Raw genomic sequence first — 19,326 nt, forward strand, 5'->3', positions numbered from 1 at the left:
ACTACTGAACACACTGCACCAGTTACTACTGAACACACTGCATCAGATACTACTGAACACACTGCATCAGATACTACTAAACACACTGCACCTGTTACTACTGAACACACTGCATCAGTTACTACTGAACACACTGCACCAGTTACTACTAAACACACTGCATCAGATACTACTGAACACACTGCACCTGTTACTACTGAACACACTGCACCTGTTACTACTGAACGCACTGCATCAGTTACTACTGAACACACTGCATCAGATACAACTAAACACACTGTACCTGTTACTACTGAACACACTGCACCAGTTACTACTGAACACACTGCACCTGTTACTACTGAACACACTGCACCTGTTACTACTGAACACACTGCACCTGTTACTACTGAACACACTGCAACAGTTACTACTGAACACACTGCACCAGTTACTACTGAACACACTGCATCAGTTACTACTGAACACACTGCATCAGATACAACTAAACACACTGTACCTGTTACTACTGAACACACTGCATCAGATACTACTAAACACACTGCACCTGTTACTACTGAACACACTGCACCTGTTACTACTGAACACACTGCACCAGTTACTACTGAACGCACTGCATCAGTTACTACTGAACACACTGCATCAGATACAACTAAACACACTGTACCTGTTACTACTGAACACACTGCACCAGTTACTACTGAACACACTGCACCTGTTACTACTGAACACACTGCACCTGTTACTACTGAACACACTGCACCTGTTACTACTGAACACACTGCAACAGTTACTACTGAACACACTGCACCAGTTACTACTGAACACACTGCATCAGTTACTACTGAACACACTGCATCAGATACAACTAAACACACTGTACCTGTTACTACTGAACACACTGCATCAGATACTACTAAACACACTGCACCTGTTACTACTGAACACACTGCACCTGTTACTACTGAACACACTGCACCTGTTACTACTGAACACACTGCACCTGTTACTACTGAACACACTGCACCTGTTACTACTGAACACACTGCAACAGTTACTACTGAACACACTGCATCAGTTACTACTGAACACACTGCACCTGTTACTACTGAACACACTGCACCTGTTACTACTGAACACACTGCATCAGATACTACTAAACACACTGCACCAGTTACTACTGAATACACTGCATCAGTTACTACTGAACACACTGCATCAGATACTACTGAACACACTGCACCTGTTACTACTGAACACACTGCACCTGTTACTACTGAACACACTGCACCTGTTACTACTGAACACACTGCATCAGATACTACTGAACACACTGCATCAGATACTACTGAACACACTGCACCTGTTACTACTGAACACACTGCATCAGATACTACTGAACACACTGCATCAGATACTACTGAACACACTGCATCAGATACTACTGAACACACTGCACCTGTTACTACTGAACACACTGCATCAGATACTACTGAACACACTGCATCAGATACTACTGAACACACTGCATCAGATACTACTGAACACACTGCACCTGTTACTACTGAACACACTGCATCAGATACTACTGAACACACTGCATCAGATACTACTGAACACACTGCACCTGTTACTACTGAACACACTGCATCAGATACTACTGAACACACTGCACCAGTTACTACTAAACACACTGCATCAGATACTACTAAACACACTGCACCAGTTACTACTGAACACACTGCATCAGTTACTACTGAACACACTGCATCAGATACTACTGAACACACTGCACCTGTTACTACTGAACACACTGCACCTGTTACTACTGAACACACTGCATCAGATACTACTGAACACACTGCATCAGATACTACTGAACACACTGCACCTGTTACTACTGAACACACTGCATCAGATACTACTGAACACACTGCATCAGATACTACTGAACACACTGCACCTGTTACTACTGAACACACTGCATCAGATACTACTGAACACACTGCACCAGTTACTACTAAACACACTGCATCAGATACTACTAAACACACTGCACCAGTTACTACTGAACACACTGCATCAGTTACTACTGAACACACTGCATCAGATACTACTGAACACACTGCACCTGTTACTACTGAACACACTGCACCTGTTACTACTGAACACACTGCATCAGATACTACTGAACACACTGCATCAGATACTACTGAACACACTGCACCTGTTACTACTGAACACACTGCATCAGATACTACTGAACACACTGCACCAGTTACTACTGAACACACTGCACCTGTTACTACTGAACACACTGCAACAGTTACTACTGAACACACTGCATCAGATACTACTGAACACACTGCACCTGTTACTACTGAACACACTGCATCAGATACTACTGAACACACTGCACCAGTTACTACTGAATACACTGCATCAGTTACTACTGAACACACTGCATCAGATACTACTGAACACACTGCACCTGTTACTACTGAACACACTGCACCTGTTACTACTGAACACACTGCACCTGTTACTACTGAACACACTGCATCAGATACTACTGAACACACTGCATCAGATACTACTGAACACACTGCACCTGTTACTACTGAACACACTGCATCAGATACTACTGAACACACTGCATCAGATACTACTGAACACACTGCATCAGATACTACTGAACACACTGCACCTGTTACTACTGAACACACTGCATCAGATACTACTGAACACACTGCATCAGATACTACTGAACACACTGCATCAGATACTACTGAACACACTGCACCTGTTACTACTGAACACACTGCATCAGATACTACTGAACACACTGCATCAGATACTACTGAACACACTGCACCTGTTACTACTGAACACACTGCATCAGATACTACTGAACACACTGCACCAGTTACTACTAAACACACTGCATCAGATACTACTAAACACACTGCACCAGTTACTACTGAACACACTGCATCAGTTACTACTGAACACACTGCATCAGATACTACTGAACACACTGCACCTGTTACTACTGAACACACTGCACCTGTTACTACTGAACACACTGCATCAGATACTACTGAACACACTGCATCAGATACTACTGAACACACTGCACCTGTTACTACTGAACACACTGCATCAGATACTACTGAACACACTGCATCAGATACTACTGAACACACTGCACCTGTTACTACTGAACACACTGCATCAGATACTACTGAACACACTGCACCAGTTACTACTAAACACACTGCATCAGATACTACTAAACACACTGCACCAGTTACTACTGAACACACTGCATCAGTTACTACTGAACACACTGCATCAGATACTACTGAACACACTGCACCTGTTACTACTGAACACACTGCACCTGTTACTACTGAACACACTGCATCAGATACTACTGAACACACTGCATCAGATACTACTGAACACACTGCACCTGTTACTACTGAACACACTGCATCAGATACTACTGAACACACTGCACCAGTTACTACTGAACACACTGCACCTGTTACTACTGAACACACTGCAACAGTTACTACTGAACACACTGCATCAGATACTACTGAACACACTGCACCTGTTACTACTGAACACACTGCATCAGATACTACTGAACACACTGCACCAGTTACTACTGAACACACTGCACCTGTTACTACTGAACACACTGCAACAGTTACTACTGAACACACTGCATCAGATACTACTGAACACACTGCACCTGTTACTACTGAACACACTGCATCAGATACTACTGAACACACTGCACCTGTTACTACTGAACACACTGCACCTGTTACTACTGAACACACTGCACCTGTTACTACTGAACACACTGCATCAGTTACTACTGAACACACTGCACCTGTTACTACTGAACACACTGCATCAGTTAGCACTGGACCAGTGACCAATGGAAAAAGCAAACTTACAGTTTTCTGGACCCAAGGGTTCCAGTACTGTGTGCTATGGAAAATGGCCCAAAAGTAGCATAACTTATCACTACACAAACCAGCAACATATAATCAAAAGCAAAATACTGAAGACCCCTTGGTGGCTCTATGACTTGTGTGGAATCCAGAGTGGGCTGCTTTTCCTCCCTTTGTGCAAAGGTTAAAGGCTGAAGTGTGAGATATCCCTCCATGGATTCCATGGAACCAGGACAGGGTGCTTGTATGAGGAAGAATGAGGAAGGACATTGCTTACTGATGAATGTCAAAGCTATTAATCCATGAACCCTTAACTTTGATCTGATCACCGTCTCCCCAAACTGTTGGCTGAACCCCAAGTCTATCAGTGAATCCTCACCCTGCTTGCTAATGTAGTCTATTGTTTACTATTGAATCCTGACCCTAATGGAGACTCCATACCCTGAGCCATGACCCCTGGTTCTGCCACTAAACCGTACAGTGAAGCCTGTCACTATTCAGTAATCATGACTTCATCGACTGGACCATAAGGATTTTTCCTGAATCCTGACCCTATAGATGAATCCTGGTCATATCGCTGATTAGCTCTGATCCGATCAGATGAACCACCATCCCTCTGAATTGAGAAAATCACACCACACCTAACATGTAAGTGACATGTCTTCTGATTCTGATTCCATACAGTGTATCTACAGTGCCTTCCACTAATAATGGCACCCTTGGTAAATATGAGCAAAGAAGGCTGTGAAACATTTGTCTTTATTGTTTCTTTTGTTCAAAAAAATTCCCAAAAATACTTTGCTCTCATGGATATCCAACAAAACACAGGTTTATAATAAATAACGTTATGAATGACTAAGGGAATTGGGCCTATGTGTCACCTCATATTTATACCCCTGTGAAACAGGAAGTCATGGTTAAACAATTTCCTGTTCCTAGTCACCCAGGTGTACTAAAAAAAAATGTCAAATATCAACGGGAGTTTACTTCAAATATATTTTCTCATATAAATTCATAGGGGTGCCAATAATTGTTGCACACCTATAGTTAACAAAGATATTTTTTGGATAAACCTGTGTTGTGTTTGTAATTGTTTGATATCCATGAGAGCAGATTATTTTTGTGAATTTTATTTAACAAAATATCAAAAGGTTCAACAATAAAGATGATTTTTCACAGCCTTCTTTGCTCATATTTACCAAGGGTGCCAATATTAGTGGAGGCTGCTGTATCTATATATATCATTACCTGCTGCTAGCCTCTGATTCATATATATGACGTGATATATGTACATAAATATAAATGTATATAATATAATAAACCATCAGTACATATTTCAGGCTTTATTCCTATACAAATACTGTCTGGTGTTTTAATCCTCAGACAACACGGAACGCAGCGTACACCTCCGCTGTTAAACAGCTCGCATACATTTTCTCTTTCCACAAGATTCCTTTCATTTTTATTTTCCTCATCAGGATTCCTTTTCCCTTTCCCAGGAAGCAGAGCAGAGATCAGATCAGCAGAGATCAGATCAGCAGAGATCAGATCAGTCCTAACCATGATCGCATACAGCAATTAAGCTCTAAGTGATCAGAAACATGCTGAATTCCCATCACACCAAGCTTACAGAAAATTCAGGGCTGACGAAGATCAACAAAAGCTTCCCTCCTTCGAATGCAAAGTTCATGTGTGGGTTCTTTTTATCTATTCCTCAGTGCAAAACAAAACTCTATGTCCTTCTGTATCCGCTAGAACAAGGTAACAATGAGAAAGGGAAATGGCTTCAGGGCAAGTGAACTTTCTGGAAATAAACACTTAAGATTAGTTGCCCTTCATTGTTGGTGAGTTCTGCTTTATCACACATTTCACATTCTTCACGTTCAGGTTAGTGAGGCGAGAATTTAAACTGAACCGGGTGAACATAAAGATCATCTGAATACATCAGTGACTTGTGAAAAAGAGAATTAACATTAATTTTGTTCAACAAATGATCTAACTACTAGTTACCAAAGCAACGCTATCATGAAATATAAGAACCAGAACATCTGTAGTTTTAGAAGAACACTTGTACACGTTGTTTACATGCCAGATATTAAAAACATAGAAAACCAGGATATTTTTGTCAAATTTTTTATAATGTTTTATAGAATTTAAACACAATCAGACTTACCGGTCTGAAGTGAAATGTTGAAATGCTCTCCATCAGTTTGGGAAATAATTCCAAAATGATAAACAGTGCCAGGTTTCAGACCTGATACCTCACAGGTAAACCTGTTGCTGTGGGTTTGGATCTGAGAACAGTTGGTTATCTGAGATCCAGTTTCACGGTTGATCAGAGTGAAAACACAGAAGTGTCCTGCTGATCCGAACTCAATCACAGACGAGTTTGAGTTAATGATGGCTTCAGTTTGGTTGACCACACACCTGACCTGTTTCTCTGTGGTTTCACGCTGAAAGAAATTGAAACAGTCAGGAAAAGAAGTTAAATGAACAGTTTGAAATGCAAAACTTCACCTGCTGCTTGACAAACCTGTGCACATCTCCCTGTGAGAGTGAGAGTCCAAGCAACCCACATCCAGAAATGTTTCCATGACAACATCTCGCTATCAGAGCTGGAGAACCTGTGATTTTTGACATTATTTTCCTATTAAAAGTATGTATACGCCATAACTCTTGCAATCAGCTGTTGTGCTCCAGCAAATAATCCTGAAATCCTGTGCGATTCAATTTAGATTATTTTAAAACTAATAAGTATTTATAAAGCTAATGAGAAATGTAAGAACAATTCAGTTCCTCTCGCTGTAGTTGACTGTAAAGTCTCTGAAGTTTGCTGCCAGATTTCCACCTTTGCCTCCCTGAAGCTTCTCAGACTCTCCACCCTACTGACTTCCTGCTCAACTTTCCCTTTAACACACCCTGTAAATTTATACATGCCTAGAGTTCACACCACTATTGTTATGAAAACGTGCAAGTAAAGATTATACGTAATGTTACAGTAGGACTGATATGAATATATTTATGCAGATTGCTCTGATATTCCAATAAATTGTGTCTTGAGTTGTATATGTAGTAAACTTACTTGTACAACCACCAAGTTCACTTAAAAAAATCAAACAAAGAAATACTAAAGGCTGATCAGAAACCGAGGAAGTCTGTCTGTTTCCAGTTTCCATGATCATGAAGGACAAACTATTATCATCTTTAGCCTTTACAAAAATGTACAGAAATTGTACAAAATACTTGTATTCAGCTTCCATTTCAAAGCAATAGAGTGTGATACAAGAAGTCTTCTTAACACCCTTTTTGTTCAGTGTTTAGGACTAAAAATACGGGCTGACACACTGAGGTAATGCTGGACATGTTATCGGACAGGACGCACGTTTCTCATTATTAATGTTGAAATGTTTATGATTTAGAGCAGAGTTATAATGTGTTCTGATTAACGAAAATGTTTCAGTGCAATTAAATTTTATTTGTATAGTGCTTTTAACGATGGACACTGTCACAAAGCTGTGTCACTGTGTGTGTGGGGGGGGGGGGATATTAGCATTGAAAACAGTGTTACTATGAATGTAGACTTTAATACAGTGAAAAAGACACACTATTAACATCACATAAATATTTATAAATAAAATGTTTCACTCTGCCCACGTTTGACATTTTTTCCTTCGTTCTTTTGAATGTTAATGGAATAAAATAAAATATTAGATGCCGTGAGTGAACCTTCTGCATCATTTACACATATGAATAGTCATGTAATGCTAGCTGAGAGGAGGAGAACGGCTGAGAGGCAGGAATTTGGCCACTAGTTGCTGCGAGTCTTTTATAATCGACCAATCAGTGTGCGAGGAGGCGGGACTTACAGAGAGCGGTTAAAACAATGCAAACATGCTCACACATGATGTAGTATTAGACCATAAACACATCATAATGAAACTAAAACAGAATCCCGGACATTTTCTTGAATTTAGACGCTTTTTTAAGGTCTGAAAAAGAGGACATGTCCGGTAAAAAGAGGGCGTGTCCGTGGAAAAGAGGGCATGTGCTATCACAAACATTTCAGAGAACTATTTGTGTTTCTATCAACTTAACTTTCTGCAAAATGTATTAGCGCTGCACCAGGAGGTTATCCACGTGAGTCACGACTGGCGTCACATGTATTCCGTTTCTCCCTAAACCTGGTTATCCCTAATGAGCAAGCCAGAGGTGGCAAGGAAAAACTCCCAGAGACAATATGAGGAAAAAACACTCTCCTCACCCTGTGATGGAGAGTAACCCCAGCAACCCTGTGGAGGAACTGCATTTCCACCGCTGTACTCACAACCTTAATCTTTCAGTCATAAATCTCCTGGATAATCTCTCTGATTTGTCCTCAATAATTATTATAGGTTCTGCTCTGACCCGATTTATTTGGAACTCACTAGCAAACAAAATTTTGTTTCTATTGATGAAGATAAATCACCCACCATACATGTGTAATTAGGTATTCCTCAGGGTTCTGTCCTCTGTCCTTTTAGTTTTTCACTACAATCAATGTCACCATCTGGTAAGATTTAACATCATGAACTGAATTCACAGTCTTCCATTTTAAAACAACTCTGACTTCTGCTAATGTTATTTCCTGTATTTGTGACCATGCATTCACACTGATGACAAAATGGCTGCAAGATGTTCATTTTGAAAGAGACCTGGGGATGGAAACAGGACTCCTGCTGACTTGATGATTAAAGTGAGCAGTCCAAGTGACATGAACATTTAAATGAAGGTTTAATGAATGCAAATGAGAATTAAAGAGATTTTAAGAACACTTTCTTCCTATCAGAACAGCATATGTGTTTCCAGCTATTTAAGCACATCAAACACTTCAAACACGTCCAATAGATCAGTCTAATCTGACATGAGTGGATGGTGATGCACACCACTTTTAGTGCTTTTCCAGACATTCTGTTGCTCGCTATGTCATTTCAGTGGCCTGGCGCTAACAACAACACCATGACAACCAGTAAGAACTTTTAAATAATTTATATAATTTAAACCTCATATTAAGACACTCATTAAACATGCTTTTAAAACCTTCACAATGTAGTATACCATCTCCTGGTACTGAATTTGAAACTGTCGAAACTCTTATCAATTTTGCTAGAATTCTTCACCATAAGCACTAATAAGCGTTGTCTTTATCAGTTACACTGACTTCCTGTTCCACTCGGTACTGAGATAGCTCCTGGAAATGGAATTTTTATGTATTTGACATTCTGTAACTCACCTGAGGCATGGTGGAGGTGGTGAATGTGGTGGAGGTCACAGTGGTAGTTGGAGTGGTTGTTGTTGGAGGTTCAGTAGTCAGACTCTCTGCAGTCGTAATTGCTTCTGTAGGTGCCATTCTAGACTTTGTTTCTCTAGTAGTTGTAGTTATTGGGGCAGTTGTAGTTGCCTCAGTAGTTGTAGTTATTGGGGCAGTTGTAGTTGCCTCAGTAGTTGTAATTATTGGGGCAGTTGTAGTTGCCTCAGTAGTTGTAGTTATTGGGGCAGTTGTAGTTGCCCCAGGAGTTGTAATTATTGGGGCAGATGTAGTTGCCCCAGTAGTTGTAGTTATTGGGGCAGTTGTAGTTTCCTCAGTAGTTATAATTATTTGGGCAATTGTAGTTGCCCCAGTAGTTGTAGGTATTGGGACAGTTGTAGTTGCTTCAGTAGTTGTAGTTATTGGGGTAGTTGTAGATGCCTCAGTAGTTGTAGTTATTGATGAAGCTGTTGTTGCTTCATTAGCTGTATTTGTTGAGCCAATTGTAGCTAGAGTTGTAGTTAGAGCTATAGATATTGCATGGGTAGATATAGTTACCCTTCTCACTTTATTAATAGGGGTAATTGTGGTGGACCTGGGAGCTTTGGTTATAGGTCTAGTTGCTGTGCTAGCTGTAGTTATAGGGGCAGGTGTACTTGAAGCCAAAACAGTTACAGGAGTAGCTGTATTTGGAGTTGAAGCAGTTCCGGGGGCAGTTGTAGTTGGAGCTGCAGTAGTAATAAAGGATGTTGCATTTGCTCCAATTGCTGTAGTTACAGTCCTGAGTGTAGTTACACTTTTAGAATTAGTTGCCCTAATAGATTTAGGTACAAGTCCATTTGTGGTTGGAGCTGCTCTAGTCTCAGGAGCAGATGTAAATCTAGTAGTAGTTTGGGGTACAGGGGCAGTCATGGTTGTTTGAGTATCTGCAGTTCTGGGTTTAGTTGTAGCTGATGTAAAAGCTGCAGTAGATGTGTTTTCACTCAGTGTTTCAGTCACTGTAGGTCCAATTGTAGTCTCCATCGTGGTCACTCTGGGGGCAGCTGTGGTTGTGGTTGCAGTCTTCATGCGTGATGTCTGAGTTTTGTTTAGCACTGCTCTAGATATTACAGAGTGTCGGCTTCCTGTGACATGTGACCATGTTGTCATGTGTTTTACACTTTTGATGTCAGTCTGAGTTTCAGCTGCTTCAGTTATTGATGTTGAGAAGACAGAAGCAGTGGAGGAGGAGTTAGAGGAGTTGGAGGAGTTGGAGAAGTTCCCTGCAGTTGGAGATCTGAAGCGTGTGTTTGCAGGAAGTGATGTCACCATATTGCGCCTTTCAGTGGGAATAAACTCTGAGCTCATGTCTGTTCTCTGGCGCATGTCCTGGAGGAAATCTGAAACCGCCGTGACATTACTTATCACATTTCTCTTTTCAGAAGGGAACTGCGTGACAGAGATGGCTTCCTGTTTCTCCAGGTTGAGAAGTTCTGGTCCAACTGTGTGAGTCAGTTTGTCTTTATTAAAGGTACCAGTGGTCCGGGTCCTTTTGGTTCTGGTTCTAGCTGTGTTGTAGGATGTTACAGGGATCCTCACTGTTGTTATCACTCCTGTGGTTTTAGCAACTGTTGAAGGACCTAACGAAGGACATGGAGATGGAGGTGACGATTCCGAACAGTTTCACTTCACAGTACACAAATAAATACATCACTGTGAGTGTCAGTGTGTTTAGTCTCACAATTATGTAATGATAATAATGATAATTACTCAACAGTTAACAGGTTTTTAATCAATGCAAAAAAACAGAGTAATTAATTTTCATTTTAAAATGTGAGCTACTCACTTGTTATTTCTCTTCAATTTTTTGTTAACTTTATTTGTTTCCTTTTTAGTAATTTTGTGTTAAGTTTCTTATGGTGTCTGTCTATCTCCATCCATCCATCCATCCATCCATCTATCTGTTGTCTGTAGCGCTAATCCTACACAGGGTTGCGGGGAGCCTGTAGCCTATCCCAGGGGACTTGGTGCACGAGGCAGGGGACACCCTGGATGGGGTCCCAACCCATTACAGGGCACAATCACACACACAGTCACACACTACGGACAATTTGGAAATGCCAATCAGCCTACAACGCATGGCAGAGGCTCCAACTCCAGAGGTGCAAGGCAAACATGCTAACCAATAAGCCACCATGCCCCGGTCTGTCTACCTGATTATTATTATTATTATTATTATTATTATTATTATTATTATTATTATTATTATTCACCCCATTTATAGCCCAAGTTCTTTGCCTTTTGAGGGAATTTATTTTAATGTTTTTTCCTGTATTTTTCACAGCTGTATTTTTTTGAGCTCATCCACATGAGAGCAAAAACATCCTGTATTGGATCTCATGGAATTCCTGAAGTAAAGCTCTAACACACACTGACTTATCGGCTTGTTAGCTTATCAGTTTATGTACAGAGATAATGATTATTAAACTGAATATGTTCATTTAAATTGTTTTATTTCACACCACGAGCTGCATTCACATGTGCTAGGTGATTTTATCAATAAAAGCAATCATTTAATTTAGAGAATTTCTTTAACATTAATGAAGACGGTGTGGCGGGACAGAAGTTTCCGGTGTATACCGGTCTGGAGCATTTCCTTAAGCACCAGTATGTTGGTATGTGTTTAAACTAAACACTCACAGGAAGAATCAGAGCGTACGACATTCCTGTGACGGCCGACAGCCTTGAACACAATGTGTGAGGAAACTGATATCAGGAGCACATCCTACACACACACACACACACACACACACACACTGTATTTGTTCATATTTATTTTTTTGTAAATATTTTTATCTTTTTACCTAATTATATGATTTAAATTAGCATTAATTTATAGTTCCCTAAATATGAATATATATATATATATATATATATATATATATATATATATATATATATATATATATATATATATATATATATATATTCTTGTATTATACTTTTTCCAATTGTCTGAAACAACATTTGTTTAATATTGATCCAAGCTTATTATTTATTTATTTGTTTGTTTGTCTGTTTATTTATTTATTTGCAACCTGAATTCCAAAAAAGTTGGGACAGTATGGAAAATGCTAATTAAAAAAAGAGGAGTGATGTGTAAATGTACTTTGACTTGTATTTATATAAAAATAAAGGTAAAAAGATGAGGTATTTGATGTTTTACATAATCAACTGCATAGTTTTTTGAAGGTAAACGTTTATTTTGAAATAGATACATGCAACACTTTCCAAAAAAGTTGGGACAGGGGCAATTTAGGACTAATAGCAATGTGAGAAGTTGAAATAAGAAGGTGATGTGAAACAGGTGAGATCGTCTAATCATAGTATACAGGTGCAGCTCAGAAAATTACAATATTATCGAAAAGTTCATTTCTTAATTTAAAAAGTGGAACTTTCATATATTCTACATTCATTACACATAAAGTGAAATATTTTAAGCCTAACGTTGGACTTTGAAGGGGGGATTTCCAAATGAAATGTAAAATTTACTTTCATCTTCCCCGTGATTGTGGTTGTGTACTGAACCAGACTGAGAGATTAAAGCCTCAGGAAACCTTTGCCGGTGTTTGAGTTTATCAGCTGATTAGAGTCTTCTCAGGTCGAGTTTTGATGTCCATGAGCTGTAAGACGTAATCATCCAGATTAAAACAAAAAAAGACTTGAAATATTTTACTTTTGTGTAATGAAAAAAGTTCCACTTTTTTAACTAAATTATGAGAAAAAATTAACTTTTCCATGATATTCTAATTTTTTGAGATGCACCTGTATAAGTGGCCTCCAGCAAAGGTCTAGTGCTTCAAGAGATTAAAAGGTTCTGTTCTGATAGAAAAGCTTCTGTGGTTTATGGTGTGTAACACGTCCAGATGTAAACATCAGCACATAAAAGCTGAAATCCTAAACTCTCGCCTCATCTCCAGCTTCTGATCTCAAACCCCGATGACTTTACTGTACACCACACACACGTACTGGCTGTGCCGTTCCAGTAGTTACAGAGGGAAATGTACACCTTCTTTTGTTCAGTGATTTAAAGTGAAGGCGTCGACTATTTTGAATGTTTCAGAAAATTTGACTTTTGCATTTTTGCCCGTTTTTTTTCTTTGTTTCAGTGTTTTTACAGAGTTATAGATTTATACAGTAAATAATAATCTCACAGGCTGCTGCTTGGTGTCTAGCAATCTCTCTCTCTGTCTCTCTCTCTCTTCCTCTCTTTCTTTCTCTCTCTCTCTCTCTCTCTCTCTCTGTCTCTCTCTCTCTCTTCCTCTCTTTCTTTCTCTCTCTTCCTCTCTCTCTCTCTTTTTCTTTCTCTCTTTCTCTCTCTTTCTTTCTCTCTCTTCCTCTCTCTCTCTCTTTTTCTTTCTCTCTGTCTCTCTCTCTCTTCCTCTCTTTCTTTCTCTCTCTCTGTCTCTCTCTCTCTTCCTCTCTTTCTTTCTCTCTCTCTCTCTCTCTCTCTCTGTCTCTCTCTCTCTCTTCCTCTCTTTCTTTCTCTCTCTCTCTTTCTCTCTCTCTCTTTCTTTCTCTCTCTCTCTCTTCCTCTCTTTCTTTCTCTCTCTCTCTCTCTTTCTCTCTCTTTCTCTCTTTCTTTCTCTCTTTCTCTCTCTCTCTCTTTCTCTCTCTCTCTCTGTACCTGAACACACTGTACCTGTGTGGGAGCAAATGTGTGTCAGCTCCACTTTGTGCTCTGTGTACCGGGTCCAGTTGGAGTGTTTGGGTTCCGACCGGACCACGACCCGCTCGCCCTGTTTCTGCAGGTACAGAGGCAACATTTCCAGCCCGAAGGTCCCAAACTCATCATAACATTTCCACGCAGGTGCAGAGTTACAAGGGTGTGTCTTCACCAGGCGGGCGTGAGAGGGCGTGCCCACACTCAGGTTCACCCATAAACACACGGCCGAGTGGGTGTGTTTCAGCTTCCTGTCCGCAGTCCACGTCCAGTCCTGAGATGGGTTCTTCACATCACAGATCCGCAGAACTACAACCACTCCGCCCTGAACCGTCACACACACACCTTTACTCGTGTGTCTGATTAGGAACCCGCCTAGAACACACACACACACACACACACACACACACACACACACACACACATACAAATATAGCATACATAAACACACCAAATACACACACATATACAAAATACATATACAATGGCTACATGGCCACATTTACACACCTGACTGCACGAACACACCTGAACACACTAACACACCTGAACACACTAACACACCTGAACACACTAACACACCTGAACACACTAACACACCTGACTGCACAAACACACCTGAACACACTAACACACCTGAACACACTAACACACCTGAACACACTAACACACCTGACTGCATGAACACACCTGACTGCACTAACACACCTGAACACACTAACACTCCTGACTGCACTAACACACCTGACCACACTAACACACCTGAACACACTAACACACCTGACTGCACGAACACACCTGAACACACTAACACACCTGAACACACTAACACACCTGACTGCACTAACACACCTGACCACACTAACACACCTGAACACACTAACACACCTGAACAGACTAACACACCTGAACACACTAACACACCTGAACACACTAACACACCTGAACACACTAACACACCTGAACACACTAACACACCTGAACACACTAACACACCTGACCACACTAACACACCTGAACACACTAACACACCTGACTGCATGAACACACCTGACCACACTAACACACCTGACTGCACTAACACACCTGAACACACTAACACTCCTGACTGCACTAACACACCTGAACACACTAACACACCTGACCACACTAACACACCTGAACACACTAACACACCTGACTGCACTAACACACCTGAACACACTAACACACCTGAACACACTAACACACCTGACTGCACTAACACACCTGAACACACTAACACACCTGACTGCACGAACACACCTGAACACACTAACACACCTGAACACACTAACACACCTGACTGCACTAACACACCTGACCACACTAACACACCTGAACACACTAACACACCTGAACAGACTAACACAACTGACCACACTAACACACCTGAACACACTAACACACCTGAACACACTAACACACCTGAACACACTAACACACCTGACTGCATGAACACACCTGACCACACTAACACACCTGACTGCACTAACACACCTGAACACACTAACACTCCTGACTGCACTAACACACCTGAACACACTAACACACCTGACCACACTAACACACCTGAACACACTAACACACCTGACTGCACTAACACACCTGAACACACTAACACACCTGAACACACTAACACACCTGACTGCACTAACACACCTGAACACACTAACACACCTGACTGCACGAACACACCTGAACACACTAACACACCTGAACACACTAACACACCTGACTGCACTAACACACCTGACCACACTAACACACCTGAACACACTAACACACCTGAACAGACTAACACAACTGACCACACTAACACACCTGAACACACTAACACACCTGAACACACTAACACACCTGAACACACTAACACACCTGACTGCATGAACACACCTGACCACACTAACACACCTGAACACACTAACACACCTGAACACACTAACACACCTGACCACACTAACACACCTGAACACACGAACACACCTGACTGCATGAACACACCTGACCACACTAACACACCTGACTGCACGAACACACCTGACCACACTAACACACCTGAACACACTAACACACCTGAACACACGAACACACCTGAACACACGAACACACCTGAACACACTAACACACCTGACTGCACTAACACACCTGACCAGACTAACACACCTGAACACACTAACACACCTGACTGCACTAACACACCTGAACACACTAACACACCTGACTGCACGAACACACCTGAACACACTAACACACCTGAACACACTAACACACCTGACTGCACTAACACACCTGACCACACTAACACACCTGAACACACTAACACACCTGAACAGACTAACACAACTGACCACACTAACACACCTGAACACACTAACACACCTGAACACACTAACACACCTGAACACACTAACACACCTGACTGCATGAACACACCTGACCACACTAACACACCTGAACACACTAACACACCTGAACACACTAACACACCTGACCACACTAACACACCTGAACACACGAACACACCTGACTGCATGAACACACCTGACCACACTAACACACCTGACTGCACGAACACACCTGACCACACTAACACACCTGAACACACTAACACACCTGAACACACGAACACACCTGAACACACGAACACACCTGAACACACTAACACACCTGACTGCACTAACACACCTGACCAGACTAACACTCCTGACCACACTAACACACCTGACCACACTAACACACCTGAACACACGAACACACCTGACCACACTAACACACCTGAACACACGAACACACCTGAACACACTAACACACCTGACTGCACTAACACACCTGACCAGACTAACACTCCTGACCACACTAACACACCTGACCACACTAACACACCTGAACACACGAACACAACTGAACACACTAACACACCTGAACACACTAACACACCTGACCACACTAACACACCTGAACACACTAACACACCTGACTGCACTAACACACCTGACTGCACTAACACACCTGAACACACTAACACACCTGACCACACTAACACACCTGAACACACTAACACACCTGACCACACTAACACACCTGAACACACTAACACACCTGACTGCACTAACACACCTGACTACAACTGAACACAGCGAGCAACCTCATCAGTATGTTGGTGACAGTAGACAGTGTTTAATGGATGTAAATCATTAAATGAACACCATGACCACATACACTGTGTAGTCTTCCAGAATTATTGGCACCCTTCGGAAAAATGGGAAATACTGATTATATATAATATAAGCATTACACAAATATTAACACAAATAACTCAAAATTTCCAGTCAAACAACATGAGAAATTATTTATCTTTCTTCTAACACATGTAAATAACACATATTTATATATATTTAACATGTTTTTACAGATCTAACACATATTTACATATCGAATACACACTGAACTGTCACAGTATTCAGAAAAAATTTGAGAAAAGATTTTAAGCCTCTTATTCCTAAAGCTTCTGTTTCTCACCTGGTGATGTGAATGTAGTGAATGTTTAACACTAAAATGTACATAATTGTATTTGAACAATTATTGGACATAAAAACACACAACAATCATAAATACTATTTAACACAATTATAAGAAATTGTTGAGGATGAGGTTGGTTTCAGAAAATGGGTCTCTGTGGTGTGTAAAGATGATGTGCTAAACACTTATTTGTATTATCAGTGTATAAATATGAAGGAGATATTTGTAATGCTTGTTCTTTATTAATTATTTAGATATTTAGGGAAAGTATGAAGACAACTTCCACAATAAATCGCATACGATTAGCTTTTTAATAAACTCTATCAGACTCATTGAGCTAATGACCGACCGAGAAATGTGAAACTCTGACAACAAATCATTACTGATTAATGTAGCTCTTTAAATGGGATTTAAATATAACACATCTAATGTACAATTAATAAAAGTTCATGAAAAGCATTTGCGCTATAAAAGAGTAAAATAAATGTGTGTAAATATTTGTGTATTTTTGGACAGATGTGATGTAAACATGCTCAGTTTTAACACTACACACATCCTGTAAAGGTGTTTATCCTTTTTCAGGTCAGTTTTGCTTATGAAACAAATTTAAGTGTTTTAACACTTAGATATATTCTAGAAAATTCTATATTAAAGTAAGATTTTTGCATTTTTGCAATATTGCAAAAATTCAGTTTTTTAAACAATTAGTTTCAGCTTAGGTATTTCTTTCGTTAGTACCTGAGCTGCTAGGTACTACTAACCCGCTTTTAGTTATTTACATTTATCACTTAATTTACAATCTGAATAAATTCTTTATGAATCTTTATTCTTTAATAATAAATCTTTATGAATAACTTTGTAAAGTTGTCTGAATACATTTACTGAAACACAAACAAAACCTTTCCTCAAGTAAAGAATGTTTTTCATTTATCCGGAACTGCTGATCAAATGTTTGAAATTATTTGTGATGAAATGAATATAAACACACACACGTTTCACACGTTTCACACGTTTCACACGTACTTATGAATGAGAGTCACAGACCTCCTGAGTGAATTAGTATGACTTCTGAAAGGGTTTAATGTCAGATACACAGACAGAAAGAGAGTGAATGTGTGTGATGATAAATAAAGGAGTGTATAATACTCACTGTATGTGGAGAAGTTCAGCAGCATTAGTAAGAAGAGTGTGTGTAAGTGTGTGTCCATGTTCACGGCTCAGCAGACGAATGAAGGAGGAAAAGCGCAGTGAGGAGGAAAGAAGTCAGAGAGCAGTGCTTCCTACTATTCTACTGCTGTGTATCCTTACACACACACACACGCACACACACAGGCATGCACACACACACGCACACACACACGCACACACACACACACACACGCACACACACAAGATGGTTACAGAAGTGTTATCTATAGATAGTGTGTGAAGAAGATGAATAATTTCTGATTATGTTCAATTAAAGAAGAGGAGAAGAGTTTTGTCCAAGTGGGTTTCCTCTGGGTTTTCTAGTTTCCTCAGAAAAACGTGTAATATTTGAATTGGCTACACTAAATCATTACATTACCACATAGACATGACTGTATGTTAACGTGTATGCACATGGTGCCCTGTGATGTACTGGCGTCCCATCCAGAGTGAATTCTCACAGCTTATGCTCAATAGTTGAATTCTATTCACTTTTATTTGTAATGGACATAAAGCAGCTTTACAGAAATCTGGATATAAACTTTTCATTTATTCTTAATGAGTAAGCCAGAGGCAACGGTAGGAGCATAAACAAACTCCAGTTAGTCCAGAATGCAGCTGCTAGAGTCCTCTAACTAGAA

At 40.3% G+C, this 19,326-nt stretch overlaps 1 protein-coding gene and 1 long non-coding RNA gene across 4 annotated transcripts in view; one reads left to right on the top strand and one right to left on the bottom strand.

The window, feature by feature from the left end:
* Positions 1 to 18,777, bottom strand: part of LOC108269227 (receptor-type tyrosine-protein phosphatase beta) — a 53,222-nt gene extending 34,445 nt beyond the window's left edge. For 2 of the 3 annotated variants that reach the window (XM_053682095.1, XM_053682094.1), the window contains exons 1-4: positions 18,648 to 18,777; positions 13,937 to 14,332; positions 9,241 to 10,874; positions 6,145 to 6,424 (exon numbers count right to left, since the gene is read on the bottom strand). In XM_053682095.1, coding sequence (XP_053538070.1) covers positions 6,145 to 6,424; positions 9,241 to 10,874; positions 13,937 to 14,332; positions 18,648 to 18,705 — 2,368 coding nt within the window. In that variant the 5' untranslated portion in view covers positions 18,706 to 18,777. Of the gene's footprint in view, positions 1 to 6,144; positions 6,425 to 6,504; positions 6,821 to 9,240; positions 10,875 to 13,936; positions 14,333 to 18,647 lie in introns of those variants that run through there. The other variant, XM_053682096.1, reaches the window with a different exon arrangement.
* On the top strand, positions 10,614 to 11,482 carry LOC128633455 (uncharacterized). The gene is made up of 3 exons (XR_008396838.1): positions 10,614 to 10,740; positions 10,860 to 10,949; positions 11,209 to 11,482. It is a non-coding gene; the product is annotated as an uncharacterized LOC128633455 (long non-coding RNA).
* Positions 18,778 to 19,326: the final 549 nt, after the last annotated feature.

The sequence above is a fragment of the Ictalurus punctatus genome, chromosome 8 (genome assembly GCF_001660625.3).
Source record: "Ictalurus punctatus breed USDA103 chromosome 8, Coco_2.0, whole genome shotgun sequence".
NCBI lineage: Eukaryota > Metazoa > Chordata > Actinopteri > Siluriformes > Ictaluridae > Ictalurus > Ictalurus punctatus.